The sequence below is a fragment of the Callithrix jacchus genome, chromosome 3 (assembly GCF_049354715.1).
Source record: "Callithrix jacchus isolate 240 chromosome 3, calJac240_pri, whole genome shotgun sequence".
NCBI classification, from domain to species: domain Eukaryota; kingdom Metazoa; phylum Chordata; class Mammalia; order Primates; family Cebidae; genus Callithrix; species Callithrix jacchus.
Window position 1 is genome coordinate 42,302,284 of NC_133504.1, and position 19,199 is coordinate 42,321,482.

Genomic DNA, 19,199 nt, shown 5'->3' on the forward strand with positions numbered 1-19,199 from the left:
CAGGTTCATTTCTTAAGTTGATTGCATTAGATCTATTTTCATGTTTTTATGCTAGTACACTAAGTGGTAGTATTAATAATATTAAATAATTTATTTTGTCAGTATTACTGAATCTCTTCCTGACTTAACCCTAAATACCTTCTCTCACACACTCTACATACATAAGTCTAACTTGCCACTCTTGTCCCAATTGTCTTTACATTTGCTGAAGTTTTCTTGTACCCAGCCATTGTATTGTATCTTCTCACTAACAAAGGTGGAGTGGAGTCAGTTGAAAAAGAGAGCTACCGTACATGGTCTAGTTCAGGGCAAATGTCAAACACTTCAGAAGATAAAATTTTAGTTTCATCCTGTAGACTTGGGATGCTGGCACTTGAGCAGGTTATAATCACCCTACAACCCCTCATTAGGCTGAAGCAGAATACACTGGACTGTGGGATATACTCTGTTCTGTCATCTTGGGCTGGTAATATGGTAAGGCCTAAAATAAAACACCACAATTTACATTTTTCTAGTGTCTTTATATACTTGTAAAATGTCTAATGTCTTAGCTCTAGGAAAATATTGCTTACCTAACATAATTTGGACATTGTTTCACAAATATGCTCAAATTCTTTGGTTGGCAAATACATGTATCAGTTCATCTCCAGAGAACAGAAGCAACAGGATGTATGTGTGTGTACATGTGTGAGGAGACTGATTACAAGGAATTGGCTCATGTGATTATGAAGGCTGTCAAGTCCCAAGATATGCAGGGTGAGCCATAGCTGAGCCTGGCAGTGTCGCTCTAGTCTCAGTTTAAAGACCTGAGAATCAGGAGAGCCAATGGTATAGTTTGAGACTAAAGACCATCAGGCTCTAGACCTAGGAAGAGTCAGTGTTTCTGAGTCTGAAGGCTGGAGAAAAACCCATGCCCCAGATTGGGAGCAGGAGGCATTCTCTCTTAGCATTTTTCTTCTATTCAGGCCTTCAACTGATTGGATGAGACCCGCCCACATTGGGAGGATGATCTGCTTTATTCAGGCTACATATTTAAATGTTAATCTCATCCAAAAACACCCTCACAGATGCACTCAGAATAATGTCTGACCAAATGTCTGGACATCCTGTGGCCCAATTAGGTTGACATATAAAATCAAAAACATCACAGTACACTTAATCAACCAGGTGTTACTATTGCTCATCAGTATTTGTTACATGTTACCTGTTTTACTAATTCTTTCTTTTCCCCACCCAGGGATTATTTATTTGTCATCACCTCTTAGTCATTTGGAGTCGAGTACACTTTCACTGATGGTCACTGCTCAAGACGGTGGTGGACTCGCAGCTCTCATTAATGCCGACGTTACCATACACATTTTCCAGACAACTCTGGTGACTTCTGAGTTTGAAAAGCCTAAGTACACTTTTTTAGTTTATGAAGATGTGCCTGAAGATAGTCCTGTTGGAACAGTGAAAGCAAGAGAGCCTTTGAGTAAGTTCTTACTTCTTGTGCTGCTGCAAGCCCGTTATTGGAACATTTCTTGTTTTTCCTAGCCTGCGCAATCCTGAATAATTTTTTTCTTCTTTCCATGCAAGTCAAAACAGGGGAGACAACACAACCTGTGGCTTGCTCTTTGTTCTTCCATTTGTTTCTGTCCATTCCATATTTTTTTTCTGATCACAAAAGTAATAGGTATGTTTTAAAGAATGTTTAAAACAATACAGATTACAATATCCAAAGTATATGTCTCCTATAACCCACTCACCACAAAACACACACACACACACACACACACACACACACACAATTTACAAGTTTTTGACAAAAATGCATCCTTCTGTATTTGTTGTTATAGAGCTTCTTTCCCCACTTAGTATATACTGAACAACTTTTCAGATAACTGGGCGTCATTCTGTCTCCTTAAAAGAAAGTAGTAAACATTTCCCTTATGCTACCAATTTGAATGATTTAAAAAATCTTACTAGTCCAAGTAGTACTTGAGCAAATAGCTGTGTGTGACTTTTTCACACTTGTAGAGGAACCTCTGCAGGATAAATGATACACTCTACAAGTGTGAACCTCCTAAAAATGAATTACCTCTTCAAAGAGCTTGTCCTCTTCCTAGTCCTCTCCTGTTCCTTCCTCTCTCCCTTCCTTCAATCTCTATGGAGAATATTTGCCCTTCATAGGCAGGTATAATAGAGAAACATCAACATAAATTTAACTTGACTTCTTCAAATATATAAAAAAGCTAACTGAATTATTTTCTGAATATCTTTCCCTTTTATCTAATGCAAGAACAATGAAAAAAGATTGTTAAACCTGTAGCTTGCTCTTGTCCCATTGGACCTTCTTTTTATACACCAAAAACATCTTAAATCCATGTGTCCGCTTTTCAACAGGCTAGGAAGTACGACATTGCACAGTAGTCTCTGTAGATGGAGAATATACAATCATGCTTCTTAACGACGGGAAATGTTCTGAGAAATGCCCCACTAGAAGGTTTTGTTATTGTGCAGACATCACAGAGTGTACTCACATGAACCTAGGTGGTGTGGCCTAACAGACACCTAGGCTAAATGCTGTAGTCGTTTGCTTCTAGGCTACACAGCCTGCACAGCATATTACTATACTTAATACTGTAGGCAGTTGTACGCCAATGGTAAGGATTTATGTATATAAACATTAAAAAGGCACAATAAAATACGTGTCAGAATCTTGTGGAACCATCATAGTATATGCGGTCCAACGTTGACTGAAATGTCATTAGGCAGTGCATGATTGTATTAATATTTCAATTTCTAAATTTCTACTGGGTCTACCCTTTTGACATACAGTGGTTGCCCCTCTCTCTTTTTCAGACTCCTCAGAACCAATCCTTTACAGGATTTCTTCTGGTGATCTGGGCGGGAAGTTCTCCATTCACCCGTGGCTGGGCACTATTCGCACCCGGAGGACCCTGGATCACGAGACGCAACCCGTGGTTGTGCTCACAGTGGAGGCGCAGCTCGGCAGCGGCCCAGCCTGCAGCAGCACGGAGGTCAACATAACCGTCCTGGATGTCAACGACAACCACCCAACGTTCCTCAGGACCTCGGATGAGATTAGACTATCTCAGACCACACCGCCTGGCACAGCCTTGTACCTCGCACGTGCAGAAGACAGAGACAGTGGGCGGAATGGACTCATCCGGTACGCCATCGCCAACCCTCAGCCGAGCGTCTTTGCCATCGACAGAGCCCTGGGGGTGCTGTTCCTCAACGGCAGCCTGGGCGCAGGCGAGCCCCGGGAGCGCACGCTGACTCTCAGGGCCGAGGACCACGGCGTGCCTCCTCGGGCAGCCCTGCTGCTGCTGACGGTCATTATTGAGAAACGCGAACCCAGCCTATCCTGGACTTTCGAACACTTGGTGTATCAAGTGGAAGTCAGCGAGTCTCTCTCACTGACGACACAAATACTGCAAACACGGGCGCACCCACTTGGCCCCCAGCCTGCAGCCTCGCCGCTTAGGTACTCCCTGGAACCCAGCGTAGACTCTGCTGTGTTTGGAATCCGCCCTTACACGGGCTGGATTTATTTGCGGCGACAGCTCGACTATGAATCCACCCAAACATATAATTTTAGAGTGTTTGCTTGGATCCCCGAGGGCGGATTGTTGCAAAATGTGAGCACTGCGGTCATTGTTCATGTCCGGGATGAGAATGACAATTCCCCCACCTTCTTGCATGATGTGTTGTTTTTAAAAGTCGAAGAGAGCCCTGTTCCCCAAGGGGTAATAGGCAAAATTACAGCTATTGACATGGACTCTGGAAAGAATGGACAGCTATTATATTTCCTTTTGTCCGAAGGAAAATTCTTCAAGATGAATCCTAATACAGGTAGCACTTTATAGTTTCCACCTATTCCTTTAAAATGAGAATTGAGTACGATCACACTGGCCTTTAAGTAAAAATAAAATAGGTGCTGAGAAAACTCAAATCGTTAGGTGTAGCATTAGTGCATACAAGCAACTGAAATACGGTTTTTAATAAATATGGTATTTGATTACTATATCGTGAGATCTTAAAAATGGAGTGAAAATTGAATAGAGTTTCAATCATAACGATTCATACTTTTTTGCATCACATGCACATCTTGCCAATATACGGTTCTTTTTCTGAACTAGAGATATAGTCAGAACTGGAGTGAAAATATCCTCGTGTAAAGGCTTTTTTTTTTAGCAACCATCCTTTTCCAATTGCAGACTTTAAAAAATGTCAAACATATTTTGTGAAATATAAATATTAATGTAAAACTAGAAATCAATTCATTGGTTAAGATTTCAAAATCACTCTAAGAATGTGTGTCCTCATTCTCATTCTGACAGGGAAACCAGAGGAAAAAGGGGAATCATTACAGTGAAGTTTTTGAAGTCTGAATTAAGAAATTAAATATTAAAAGTCATTATATTTAAAAATTTATATTGTATAAGTTTATGGGGAGTTTATTTAATCCTTACAATGAAATGTATTTATATTTCAAATGCATAGCCGGGGAAACTGAGACTCAGGTAGCTCAAGTAATATACCCAAGGTCACAGAGCTGGTAAGATGGAGAGGAAGCCCCTGCTTCGCACAGGTCCAGGACGCACCATCGATGTCATAACCTGGGCAGATGATTTTAGTGGGACAGATTTTGCATTCAGTTCTGATAAACTTCAAGCCTTTGTTCTCAAGCCTCTGTTGTGTGAATTAGGAGAAGGTGACCTTTCTCAGCAGATGGAAGGTTTCACAGGGCACATGGCTTGCCAAGGAGGTTGCAAGCTGCCTTTCTTCTCTCATTCACTTCCTAAGCTGGGACTCCTTCTGCGAGGGCACAAACCGTACAAGTATACAGGATGACACTTCTTGCACTTTACTTCCATATGGCTAGGTGGTTTTCAAGATCTTCTATTTCACTTGGTAATTTTTTTTTAAATAAGCAAACTACATTTGGTTCCTCGATAATCTCCCCTCCCCTATGAGAAGACCAGGTGTGTCCATTCCTCATTTCATTGTATGGCTTTAAGCAAGCAGCTTAAGCTCAGACTGTCTTCTTACCGTGAATACAGGAGACAATTCCTGACAAGCGCTGTGCCATGTTCGTTTTCAGGGGTAAAGAGCCAAAGAGTATGAAGGGACTTATAAGATCATGTGCTTGTAAACTGTTCCTCCTCCCAAGGACAGCATGGCAAGGCAGAGTGGAGGAAAGGTGTCCAGAGCCTGGGAGCACGCCCCCTTTACATCCAGTGCTCTGGACTGTCTTTCAAGTGACCAGGACTTGAGCTCCCATGGAACCCTACCCTGGTGTCACTAGAAATCGATTCATTGGTTAAGATTTCAAAATCTTAAAAGATTTCAAAATGAGCTGCATAGTCTTTTACACCCCTGACCTCCAAGGCTGCTGCTTACCCATCAGATTTGCTTTATGAATAAAAATCTATTTGTCATTCAGAAGTTAAGGTCTTCAGAGGAGAATTACAGTTTGGAATTTTAAAAATGTAGTTGTGTTTATGATCTATATTAAAACCTCAGAGTAAACACTATAAATATAGTTTATATATTAATGGTAAACAGTTATCATATATACTGCATTTAAGCTCACCAATTCAGCAACTTACCTAAATGAGAATTTTCATTTTCATTCCTTGTTTCCACTTTTCTTTTTTACACAGTGCTATTTTATTTGCATTAAGAGGAAAAAAAAATTTTAGCGTAGAAATGTTTGTTGGTAGCTGCTTCATGCTTACATTCTCACAAGTACATTTTTTTTTTTTTCATAAATGATGAGGAAACCAATGCTTGGCAGAGCTCTGCCACAGCAGACAGGCTACTGGACTGAGTGCTTGTCTTTGCAAGGCCCCTGGCAGTAGGGAGAGGCAGTTAGATGTTATGCCTGGGTCTGCATGGCCGATACATGAGGGAAATTACCAAAGGCAGTGTAGCTCTAGGCAGAAATATTTGAAATAAAACTTCATTAAGAGTTTTTAGAAAGTCACTATCCATTGCTACCTGTATATTTTGTAAGATAAAAAATACCTGTGTACATAAACACAAACCATTGCTTAAGGAATATTACTTGATTTTCAGAAAGATATTTAGCCACTATGTTAAAGTAATGATAACTGCCATTCGTGTAATCATGTATAGCTTACACAACACTTTTAAATGTGTGATTACATTTCTTCCTGACAGCAATCCCAGGCTCAGAGAGGTCATTACATGTCTGGGGTGGGGAACCTCGGGCCCAAATCCAGAACTTGTGTCAGAGCTAACGTGCTTTCTATCATCCTGTATAGCAGCATAAAGAGGGATAAACAGCAGTTTTAAATCTTCCAAATCGTTACTAAATGCCCACAGAGTTTTATCATTTTTATGAACTCATTTTTTTTTAGTTCAAATGATTGATGGACAATAATTTGAAATACAAATAATAACAAATTTAAAGTGATATTTTCAGGAGCAACTTGAGAACATTTTTTTCAACAGTACCGTAAAGCCAAACTTCTGTGTAGATGGTCTTAGAAGTCGCACGTTTGCTCAGAGCTTTGTATTTGGTTTTCCTTCTGGGAATTGTTCTGGCTGTGGTGTGTCTGGTACACAGTGCCTGTGTCTTGTTCTGCTCTGTGCTCTGCAGGAGAGTTGATCAGTTGGGTGGCACTGGATCGTGAGCACCAGGGGCATCATCAGATGACTGTGCTAGTGACGGATCGCGGCTCCCCACCACGAAATGCCACCATAGCAGTTTACGTCTCAGTGACTGACATCAATGATAACAAGCCCCTCTTCCCCCAGTGTCTCCCTGGAAAGGAGTTACACGTGAAGGTTTGTGAAGTGGCCTTGCAATAAAGTGGTAATATCTTTAGTCATTTGTTTTGAGCACCATCTTGTGGTAGAACATGTGAATTTATCACATCAGTCTTGGTGTGGCAACGCATACTTTTTCTAGGAAACCTAGATATTGTGCACATGTTTAAATAAAAAAAACTTTTAAATAGTTAATGAATATATGTACTCTTTGGCATTGTACCTCCAGTTGCTTTATAATAATGAGTGTAATTAGGACCTTTGTACACAGACTGAATGGTGCTTCAGGATGATGCTTGTTTTTTCCAGTAGTTTTAGTTTACATGCATCTTTTTGTGCAGAACTTCTTAAGAGAAATTGATACACATCTCTAAGATAGTTACTTAAGCATAGGGGAACAATAGGTAGCTCCTAAGTGGGTAGGTGGACATGCAGAGATAGTAAAAGTTGATTCTTTTGATCACATGCACAAACTTGCAATGGTATGTATATGATCTCATCTTTTTCATTTCTGTCTTTTTGTATGTTTTATAACATACATAATAAATTAGAATATCCATTCATTCACATAATCAATAAATATGTTTGGATACTAGTAATTTTTTTAGTGGATGGGTTATAATCGTGAAAAGTTTGGAAGCTACCGTTCCAGAACACTTGACTTAGACATTCAAATTGTGCTCAAATATACACATTGAACAACTTAACAAGAGTACTGTAAACTGATATTCTGAATCCAGCTTTAAAGAAAAATTCTAACAAAATAAAATATTATTATATTATCACTATGCCTTTCTATCATATCATTAAAATGTCCTGTGGCTTAATTGGGCAGTTGGACACTAAAACAGAAGTTGAACTTCACATGTGTGTTTCAGTATTACAAGACAGCTCCTGATAATTGCTATGTCCTACATGAGGTATGTTTCCTGAATTAAAGGTTCATGCTTATTTTAAGCTGTAACAACCACCTTTGAAAAATTGTCCTAAGAGATGATGAATGAGATTATTCCAGAAATCTTAAAATACACTACAAATATAAGATTTTTTAGTAAGTTCAATTTCTTTCTTTCTTTTTCTTTTGGTCAGAATTAGTTTAGATGCCTCAGATAACTCATTCTAATTGAATAAAAGATTTAATTTGTAAGGAGGATGCTTTTCATGGACTTACACCCATATAACTTTTACATGGTACATGTTTGAATTATATGTGGATTTTAAGATAGTTTAAAATGTTCAGTATAATGTATTCATTCATTTAAAGGTCCACTGATATTTCTTTTTAAACTTTTGCTGATTCATTTGTAAGCTGTTTGTTTTAATGGCAGGTTCTGGAAGGTCAACCAGTAAATATGTTGGTTACGACTGTGTTTGCAAAGGATCCTGATGAAGGAAATAATGCAGAAGTTGTATACTCAGTATCTTCAGGTAAAAATTACTGTTCATGCAGGATTAAGAACTTTTAGGATTTCTGCTTTCTTTTTTTTTTTTTTTTTTTTTTTTTTTTTTTTTTTGAGACGGAGTTTCGCTCTTGTTACCCAGGCTGGAGTGCAATGGCACGATCTCGGCTCACCGCAACCTCCGCCCCCTGGGTTCAGGCAATTCTCCTGCCTCAGCCTCCTGAGTAGCTGGGATTACAGGCACGCGCTACTGTGCCCAGCTAATTTTTTTTTGTAATTTTAAGTAGAGACGGGGTTTCACCATGTTGACCAGGTTGGTCTCGATCTGCCGACCTCGTGATCCACCCGCCTCGGCCTCCCAAAGTGCTGGGATTACAGGCTTGAGCCACCGCGCCCGGCCTTGGATTTCTGCTTTCATTGATCAACTATTCCCTTCTGGGGAAAAGGTTCTATTTGGATTACTTAAAATGCTGTAGTTAATTTTGAAAAAACACCAAGTTACAAGTAAGATATATTTGCTATTGTCAAGAACTACTTTCAGTTTTTGAAAAAGAATGTATAAGTTAAATGAAAAATCAGAGTATCTTTCTATCATTCATCTTTAGTAAGTAAACTGCAATAACATGATGTACAAATTTACTTTAAATGATAGGAAAGTGTTAGGGGATAAGAATTGATATTAAGTATGATTAAGAGTTCCAAGCATCTATGGATCTTTATGAAGACTAAATATTTGTAAGGTCGGAGTAAATCATGCCTAGAAAATGTCACATGTACACATATGTGTATGTGTATGGGGAAACTATTGAAATGAGTTTACTTTTATGCTTTCTGTTGGGATATACAGGCCTCAGATTTTTTCCAGTTATTTATTTTAGTTGGCATTGTGTTTTATATAATTTTAAAAGACAATTTGGTGCTTTGTCATGTTTCATACAAACATAGGACATAGGAAAGAAGAGACAACATTGCTCTTACCCACAGGTGATTTGATTATCTTCATGGAAAACCCAAGAGATGCTATAGGCAACCCTTTGGATTTAATAGTCAGTTTTCTGGGAACAATGTCAACCTACGAAACTCACTAGTATTTTAAAAATGTAGCAGTTTCCAAAGATCTCATTTTCTGTGTTGAATTCACAAAGAACATGAAAGGGTGTAGGGCCTGATCTACTGTGAAGCTAATGAAGCTTAGTTTTAGGGTGTTTTGCTTGCCTAGCCTCCCCGGGGTCGAGGGAGAAGTGGACAATTTATTTTTGTTAAGGAGGGCCTCTCAAACTATATAAACTTCAAAACAACCTAAATAGGATCTGTCTCTGTTAGAAGCATAGAAAAAAATCCAATATAACTTGTGCAAGACTTTCATACAGAAAAGTAAAAAATATTAATGAAGGACATAAAAGAATGAAATGAAAAGCTCTATCATGTTCATGCTTGGAAAGACTCAATATCCTAAAGATGACAATTCTTAACAAAAATATAATTATTAATTCAGTATGATTTCAATCAAAATTTCAATGAGACTTTGATAGAATTTGACAAGCTGATTCTGAAAGTCATGTGGATGAGTAAAAGACAAGGAATAATTAAAACAATGTCCAAAGAACAAGTGGAAAGTAGGCCCTACCAGGTCTTGATTTATAAAATTTTGTAATTAAGACACTATTATATTGATTCACTCATTAATAAATGGACCAGTTAAAAAGAGTAGGGGTCACACTTTACACATATGGAAACTTGATATATGAGAGGGTGGAAAATAAATGGGGAAAAGATGGAGTATCAGTATGTGAGGCTGATATGATTGGTTATTAGAAGGAAAAAATATCTCTACTCTCAACATATCAAAGATGAGTCTTACTAAATGTAGAAACCTTTAACTCTTAAAAAAGAAAATATGAGACTGGTTAAATATATGGCATTGAGAATAGAGAAGATGGTTTAAACAAGAAGAAAAGCAGACGCTCACAAAGAGATACATAAAACTACATTAAAATGGAAAACACTACAAAATAGACCATTGTTTACAATTTGATTAGTCAAGACACAAGTTGGGAAAAGATAATTACAGCCCAGTAACCAATACAAAATTATTAAGAACTCCTGCAAGCCAGTAAGAAAAAGAAATAAATAAATAATAAAGCTTGACAAAGAATATTAACAGACAACTCAAAGAAAAGAAGCCTGAATAATTAAAAAGAAGATTGTTAAAGCATGCCCAGACTCCTTGATGTGAAGACTTTGAAGAGCAGTGAAGCAGTATCTGATAAGATTGGAGACGTGCCTATGCTATACCCTTGCAGTTCAACTTCTGTTACCTTAGAGGAACTCTATACATGCACAGTGATACTGAAACAGGCTACTCACTGAAGTATTATTTCAGTTGTTTGCGTAATATGGTGTATTCACAGACTATAACAATGAAAATATAGTAGAGTTTCATACATAGCAGTGTGGATAAATATTGAATCCAAAGTTAATCAAGGAAGGCAAAGATTTTACAGAAGATAAAAAGAATTTGATGCAAACAGCAGCTTTGAGTTCATTGCATTGCCTTTCATTGGAAAAGTTACATATGTGATTCTTCTCAATACCTCCTTGGTCAGGGAGCAAATTCTTTTCTCATGTTTCTATGCCTGTATAAACCATCCTAATTTCTTTACCTGTAAACATTTCAGAAGTTCATCCCAAGTTTTCAGGACACTTGAACTGTGAATTATACAGAGGTGGTGAGACTGCAGCACATCCACATTTGTAGACAGCCCTGCCTCTGTGTCCCTGCTGTCCTCTCCTTCAGAGACTCTCTCCCTGTCCTCCCCCTCTGTTATTTTTGTCTTCCCTTTTGTTACTTCTCATATTTATCTTTTTATTGTCTTAGCTTATTCTAATCTGGTCCTTGGGAGGAAGACAAAGTGGCTTTGCAGGCGTACATTGAAGAATCTTCCTCTGGGTATTAGGTTAGTTAGGTCAATAAGATCTTTACATCTTTTTTTCCTGTTTTATTTGGGTTTGGAGAAGGCACCATGGTGTGCCTGTAAAGATAATGATAGTGAAGAGGAAAGAGACACACACATACACTGAGATACACACACACACACACACACACACACACACACACACACACAGAGCTGTAAACCTGCTATAATGCTGTTATTTAAAAGCAAGCAAAGCTATGGTATACATTATTTATAGATGTATGAACTGGAAAGATAAACCTCAACTTTAGTTATAAAAGTGACTTTCTACAGGGAAAGAGGAGGGGAATGAGATTTAGAGCTATATACAGGTCCACTCCTCTATTTATACTCTGTTATTTGTTGGAAAAAATTGAGGAAATACTGAAAATTAATCAATCTAAGAAGTGATACTTTGATGTTCATGTATTCATGAATGTTAAAAATATTCTTTTTTAAAAATTAGCTTCTAAAATGATACTTAAGGCATATCAATACAAAAATGTGGAAATATATATTACATTATTCACATATTTATTTTTTATCTGATAGTCAAATAGAAGCAACTACAAAATATATGGTAAAATAACAAGATGAAAATCGGTGTAAGGGGAATAAAGGTATATATGTATCATATTCCTGAATGCATTCTGTGGTATTTCTATGAGAACAAAATCAATGGATTAAAGCATAGAAATCACAACTAATAGATGTCACATAATTGCTTGCTTAATGCAATGAGTTTCTTGAAGACACGGCTTCTTTTTTATTTGCCTTTATATCCCTAATAACTTGCAAAGTATTTGATCCATAGTAATGACTCAGCAACTGTTGAACTAAAGAATGGAGGGGAATGAATCCTTCTACTCAGGATTTGTCTGATGTTTGAACTGTTTGAAACATTCAGATTTTATCGAAGAACCAAATCTGTTATTTAACTCAAAACCCTATGAATCCAATTTGAATTATAAGCGTCAATATGAATGTATATATAGATGTGTGCATGTGTATTCTCTGTCCACTGGAAAAGCCTAGAAATGATGACAAACCCAGAAACAATGAGCACCCCTAATGTCCCAAAAATGTTCTCCCAAAACCATTTTCCACCAAAAGGAACCAGCAGTCCTTGGAGAAATGGTGATGCCACATCATGAACAGGAAATCTACAGATGAGTTTGCACCATTTTATCATAGTTAGAAGGAGGCTACTAAACCTATTAGGATCATATAAAGAGACCCAGGAACCAACTTTAAGAAGATGCCAATGTTCAGTGATGGGACAATTTCAGCATCAGTAAAGATAATAATGGCAATATATTGAAACACAACTAATATGTTTAAATTCATGCTTAATGATTTCCAAAACAAGAGCAAGATAAAACATTACTTATCATAGTTGGAACATTGGTGGATGTTGGTGTACCAACTCATTATTTCAAAAATTGTTCAAGTTTAACTCATCAAGCATTTATCCTGCCTTTCTTATAATGAACTCTTTCTCTGAAAGTTTCTCTTTATTGAAATATTCCAGCAAAAATATGAAAAAGGGATGATAAACCAAAGCACAGCACATATTGAATATCCTTTATCCAAAATGCTTGAGACTGAAGTGTTTCAGCTTTCTGATATTTTTTTTAAGTTTTGGAATATTTGCATATACATAATGAGATTATCTTGAAGATGAGGCCCAAGTGTAAACATGAAATTCATTTTTTCATATGCACCTGTATGCATAGCCTGAAGGTAATTTCATACAATATTTTTTATTATTTTGTGCATTACACAAAGTTATGACTGTGTCTTGACTGCAACCCATCAGATGAATCAGGCATAGAGTTTCACATGTAGTGTCATGTCAATACTCAAATTCTGGATTTTCGAACATTTTGGATATCATATTTTTGGATTTGGGATGTCAACTTATATTATACTTTACAATACTTAAAAGATTGTTAATGAAGGCTGGGTGCAGTGGTTCACGCCTATAATCCCAGCACTTTGGGAGGCCAAGGTGGGCGGATCACGAGGTCAGGAGTTTGAGACCAGCTTGACCAATATGGTGAAACCCTGTCTCTACTAAAAAAAAAAAAAATACAAAAATAAGCTGGGTGTGGTGGCGTGTGCTTGTAGTCTCAGCTACTCAGGAGGCTGAGGCAGGAGAATCTCTTGAACATGGGACGCGGAGGTTGCAGTGAGCCAAGATCGCGACACTGCACTCCAGCCTAGGCGACAGAGAGTGACTCCATCTCAGAAAAATAGTTAATGTATGTAGGCTGTGCATCAGTGGGGCCAATATCAAAAACAACTAGCTTTTGGCCCATGCCTGTAGTCCCAGCTATCTGGGAGGCCAAGGTATGAGGATCACTTGTGACCATGAACTCCAGGGTGCAGTGAGCTATCATGGCACAATTATGCTCCAGCCTGGGTGACAGAGAGAGGCCTCATCTTTTTTATTTTTATTTTTTAAGGCTGCTAGACATATGCATCTAAAGGGAAAAACAGCATTTGTGAAGTAGTCTTGCAAAAAAGAAAAGAAAATCAAATCTGACCTGAATCTAGTCAGTTTTCTAAATCTACCTCCCAAGTTAAGGAAAACAGAGAATAGAGGAACATATTAGACTGCACGTTGGAGATGCAACAGCAAATCTAGATCATGGAAAATGTCAGGATACAAGATCCAGTTTATGCAACAAATGAATTGCAAGGACAAATAAAGAAATGGCTGGCAAAAATCCATAAAGAAATATGCAGTATATGGACTTAATTTTGATTCTAATGTAAACAAACAAGAAAAATAAAGGATATTTATGGGATGACTGAAAATTTGAAAACTTACTGAATATTTGGTGATATTAGTGAATCATTAATTTTAAGGTGTAATATGGTACTGTGATTGTGTTAAAATAGTTCTTATTTTTTAGAGATGCATTTTGAAAAATATACAGAAGAAATAATATAATTTCTGGAACTTCAAAAAAATGGGAAAATAGAAGTATATACATCAGGAATAGATTAAATAAGATAGGCCATGAATTGATTATTGTTTAAGCTAGGTGATGGACTCGTGAAAGTTTATTATATCCTTTTGTTCACTTTTTTATATGCTTGACATTTTCTGTAATATAACTTTTTAAAAAATTTATGTTTCTTGTCTATTTTTAGTGTCATTTTTGTGTCCATACTCTCATAGGATTTAAACCAAATAAATCTTCCCAATGATCAAGATATTGGATTAATTGATTCTGTTTTCTGCATTGTCATTAACATTCATTTCTTAATTTTCTTGTGTGTTTATAGAAGATAGTTCTGATCACTTTAAGATTGATGCCAACAGTGGTGAAATAAGAACAACCACGATACTTTCATATGATTACAGACCTTCCTACAGAATGACTGTCATTGCCACTGACCAGGGAATGCCTCCTCTTCAAGGACAGGCAGTTGTTAATATTCAGGTAATGTCATCACCATAAAATGTGGAAGGACATCTAAAGATTTCATTTGACTTTTATTATAAGTTTATAGAGTGAAGATACATGTAATATGTAGGTATATGAATATGTATGTATGTGACATGAATATTCATATATATAAAGCATATATTCAGTGCTTTAAGAGAGCATTGTACATAGCATACTTAGCTTTTTGATATCACTAGAGAAATGATTTAGATCCAAATTATTATTATTATTATTTATTTTTGAGACGAAGTTTCGCTCTTGTTACCCAGGCTGGAGTGCAATGGCGCGATCTCGGCTCACCGCAACCTCTGCCTCCTGGGTTCAGGCAATTCTCCTGCCTCAGCCTCCTGAGTAGCTGGGATTACAGGCACGCACCACTATGCCCAGCTAATTTTTTGTATTTTCAGTAGAGACGGGGTTTCATCATGTTGACCAGGATGGTCTTGATCTCTTGACCTTGTGATCCACCCGCCTCAGCCTCCCAAAGTGCTGGGATTACAGGCGTGAGCCACTGCGCCTGGCCCTTAGATCCAAATTATTTGCAAATTAGCTTTGTAGAGTTCTTGACAAGATAATCATCACTATATTGCATTTATGTTACTTGTTTATAATGAACAAAAGGTATCTTTTCTTGTACTTATTCCTAGTATCAAGGAGCTGGTAAATGTGCAGGAGAAACTTCTTATGTAAACAAATGGCCGTGTAATAAATGACATAGTTTTTTGTAATTTTTTTTAATTTCGAAAAGTAACTTCAGATTCATATTTTAAGGTTTTATTTTAATCATAATGGGCAAACACGTTGTGGGAAGTCTCCATAGTAGGAAAAAAATTACACCAAGCACTCAAAAAGAAGATGACTGTGCATAGCTAGATTCTTTGTGCATGCCTGTAACAATCAGAAATATTAATACAGGTGTATACAATAACCTTAATCCATAAGAACTCTGTTTCCGAATTATATTCTTTGCTTAAGGATATGTGGGTTAAGAGAAAAATCTATATGATCATCCCTCCAGTTTCTTGTTTCAGACAAACAAAAACATATGATTCTTAAATGTACACAGATGTTGTCATTATGGATAGATTGGTCTATAGTATTTACAATAGTTTGGAGAACTAGCTATCCTGCCTTCCCATTGAAGAATCACCAGGCTACAGTTTGGCTTAACTATAGCATGGCTTCATCAAGCTGTCATTTCACACAATACGGCAAACTGGGAAACAGAAAATTCTGTACCTCTTATCTCCTAAATATTGTGCAATTTTTGATCTTCTGAGACATACTAGAATTATATAATATACAAAAGACACTTCTCACTAATATGTATGATCACATACATGAAAGGAATTTGTTTTCTAAATAATATTATTATAGGTATTGATTAAACTGTTTTTAAAATACCCCAAATTAATATCTTTTATTTGTATTTCAGGTGATCCCACTATCCAAAGGGAGAGCAATCATTTCTCAGAATATTAGACACTTAGTTATACCAGAAAATTTGAAGCCCACAAAAATAATGAGCTTGATAAAGTCACCTGATCACCTTCACCAACATTATCATGGAAAGTTACATTTTAGTATTGTTGCAGATGATAAAGATGGACACTTTGAAATAGACAGCTCAACTGGAGACTTGTTTCTTTCTAAGGAACTTGATTATGAAACGACATCTCATTATCTTTTCAGGGTGATTACTACAGACTATAGCAAAAACCTTTCCCTGAGTAGCACAGTCTTCCTTAGTATTGATGTGGAAGATCAGAATGACCATTCCCCGTCTTTCCAGAATGAGCTCATTGTGATCAGCGTAGAGGAGAATGTTCCCATAGGAACCCTGGTGTACGTCTTTAATGCCAAAGATGGTGACGGCAGTTTTTTGAACGGTAGAATACAATACTACATTGAATCCCACAACCCTGGCATGAATCCATTTCTCATCCACCCCTCATTTGGCACATTAGTCACTGTGTCCCCTCTTGACAGAGAGAGCATTCCAACTGTCATCCTGACAGTAACTGCGTCTGATCAGGCTGTGAATGTGACGGACCGGCGACTGAGATCACTGACGGCACAAATAGTGATTTTGGATGTAAATGACCACAAGCCCACTTTTATGTCTTTTCCCATTGCCCATGTCAAAGAGGATGTCACAGTGGGCTCCTTGGTGCACCATATAACTGCTCATGATCCAGATGAAGGAAGGAATGGAAAAGTAACATACAGCATCCTCTCAGGAAATGAAAACATGGCGTTTATGCTAGATGAGTCATCAGGTACAGTGCCCTATGTCACTTTTTAAAATATTTTATTTTATTGTGGTAAGAAAACATGAGACCCACCCTCCTAACAAAGTTTTAAGTGTACAATACATTGTTGTTGACTATGGGTTCAATGTTGCACAGCATATTTCTAGAGATTATTCACCTTGCTTAACTGAAACTTTAGTTTCTGCCATTTTCCCTTCCATGCAGCCTTTGACAATCACCACTGCACTCTTTGATTCATGAATTAGACTATTTTAGACAGTTCATGTAAATGGAATCATGGAGTTTTGTCTTTTTGTGACTGGCTTGTTTTACCTAGCATAATGTCCTCAAGATTTATCCATATTGTCACATCTTGCAAAACGCCTTTCTCTTTTAAGGCTGATTGTCTTCAACTGTATGCACATACCACATTTTCTTTAACCATTCATCTGCCAATTAACATTCATCTGCCAATTAACATTCATCTGCCAATTAACATTCTTAGGTTGTTTCCACATCTTGGCTATTGTGGACGGTGCTGCAGTAAACATGGGTGTGCTACTCTCTCTTCAAGATCCTGATTTCAATTCTTTTGTATAAATATCCAAAAGTGGAGTTGCTGGGTCTTATGGTAGTTCTGTTTTTATTTTTTGAGGAACATCCATACTTTTTCAATAGTGGCTATAACATTTTGGATTCCCACCAAAAGTGTACAAGGGTTCCAGCTTCTCTATGCCTTCACCAATGCTTGTTGTCTTTTGTTTTTTCAGTAATAGTCATCCTAACAGGTATGAGTGACATCTCATTGTAGTTTTGACTTTCATTTCTCAAATAATTAGTGACATTGAGCGTTTTTTTCATATACCTGTTAGTCATTTGTATGTTTTTTTGGAGATATTTCTATTCAAATCTTTTGTCCATTTTAAAATTAGGTTATTTGTTATTTTTTATTGCATTTAGGTCTTGGGGTACATGTGAAGAACATGCAGGATAGTTGCATAGGTACACACGTGGCAGTGTGAGTTGCTGCCTTCCTCCCCTTCACCTATATCTGGCATTTCTCCCCATGCTCTCTCTCCTCAACTCCCCTCGATGCTGTCCCTCCCCTATTCCCCCCAGTAGACCCCAGTGTGTAGTGCTCCCCTCCCTGTGTCCATGTGTTCTCATTGTTCATCACCTGCCTATGAGTGAGAACATGTGGTATTTCATTTTCTGTTCTTGTGTCAGTTTGCTAAGAATGATGATCTTCAGGTTTATCCATGTCCCTACAAAGGACATGAACTCATCGTTTTTGATTGCTGCATAATATTCCATGATGTATATGTGCCACATTTTCCCAGGCCAGTCTATCATCGATGGACATTTGGGTTGGTTCCAGGTCTTTGCTATTGTAAACTGTGCTGCAATGAACATTCGTGTGCATGTGTCCTTATAGTAGAACGATTTATAGTCCTTTGAATATATACCCAGGAATGGGATTGCTGGGTCAAATGAAATTTCTATTTCTAGGTCATTGAGGAATTGCCACACTGTCTTCCACAATGGTTGAACTAATTTACACTCCCACCAGCAGTGTAAAAGTGTTCCTATTTCTCCACATCCTCTCCAGCATCTGCTGTCTCCATATTTTTTAATGATCGCCATTCTAACTGGCTTGAGATGGTATCTCAATGTAGTTTTGATTTGCCTCTCTCTAATGACCAGTGATGATGAGCATTTTTTCATATGTTTGTTGGCCTCATGTATGTCTTCTTTTGTAAAGTGTCTGTTCATATCCTTTGCCCATTTTTGAATGGGCTTCTTTGTTTTTTTTCTTGTTTGAGTTCTTTGTAAAATCTGTTTGAGTTCTTTGTAAATTCTGGATATCAGCCCTTTGTCAGATGGGTAAACTGCAAAAATTTTTTCCCATTCTGTTGGTTGCCAATTCACTCTGATGACTGTTTCTTTTGCCATGCAGAGGCTGTGGAGTTTGATTAGGTCCCATTTGTCTATTTTGGTTTTTGTTGCCAATGTTTTTGGTGTTTTGGTCATGAAGTCCTTGCCTACTCCTATGTCCTGAATGGTTTTGCCTTGATTTTCTTCTAGGGTTTTTATGGTCTTAGGTCTTATGTTTAAGTCTTCAATCCATCTGGAGTTAATTTTAGTGTAAGGTGTCAGGAAGGGGTCTAGTTTCTGCTTTCTGCACATGGCTAGCCAGTTTTCCCAACACCATTTATTAAACAGGGAATCCTTTCCCCATTGCTTGCTTTTGCCAGGTTTATCAAAGATTGTATGGTTGTAGATATGTTGTGTTGCCTCCAATGCCTCTGTTCTGTTCCATTGGTC

The 19,199-nt window shown here is 37.5% G+C and overlaps 1 protein-coding gene and 1 long non-coding RNA gene across 2 annotated transcripts in view; one reads left to right on the forward strand and one right to left on the reverse strand.

Moving 5' to 3' along the window:
- DCHS2 (dachsous cadherin-related 2) overlaps window positions 1–19,199 on the forward strand; it is a 289,412-nt gene that overhangs the window by 174,229 nt on the left and 95,984 nt on the right. The window contains exons 4-9 of the mRNA XM_008992578.4: window positions 1,238–1,474; window positions 2,845–3,861; window positions 6,638–6,825; window positions 8,136–8,235; window positions 14,459–14,616; window positions 16,058–16,901. Coding sequence (XP_008990826.4) covers window positions 1,238–1,474; window positions 2,845–3,861; window positions 6,638–6,825; window positions 8,136–8,235; window positions 14,459–14,616; window positions 16,058–16,901 — 2,544 coding nt within the window. The remainder of the gene's footprint in view (window positions 1–1,237; window positions 1,475–2,844; window positions 3,862–6,637; window positions 6,826–8,135; window positions 8,236–14,458; window positions 14,617–16,057; window positions 16,902–19,199) is intronic.
- Window positions 1,190–3,305, reverse strand: LOC118152176 (uncharacterized). Its single transcript, XR_008480024.2, has 3 exons — window positions 3,129–3,305; window positions 2,306–2,415; window positions 1,190–1,441 (listed from the first exon to the last, which is right to left on the reverse strand). It is a non-coding gene; the product is annotated as an uncharacterized LOC118152176 (long non-coding RNA).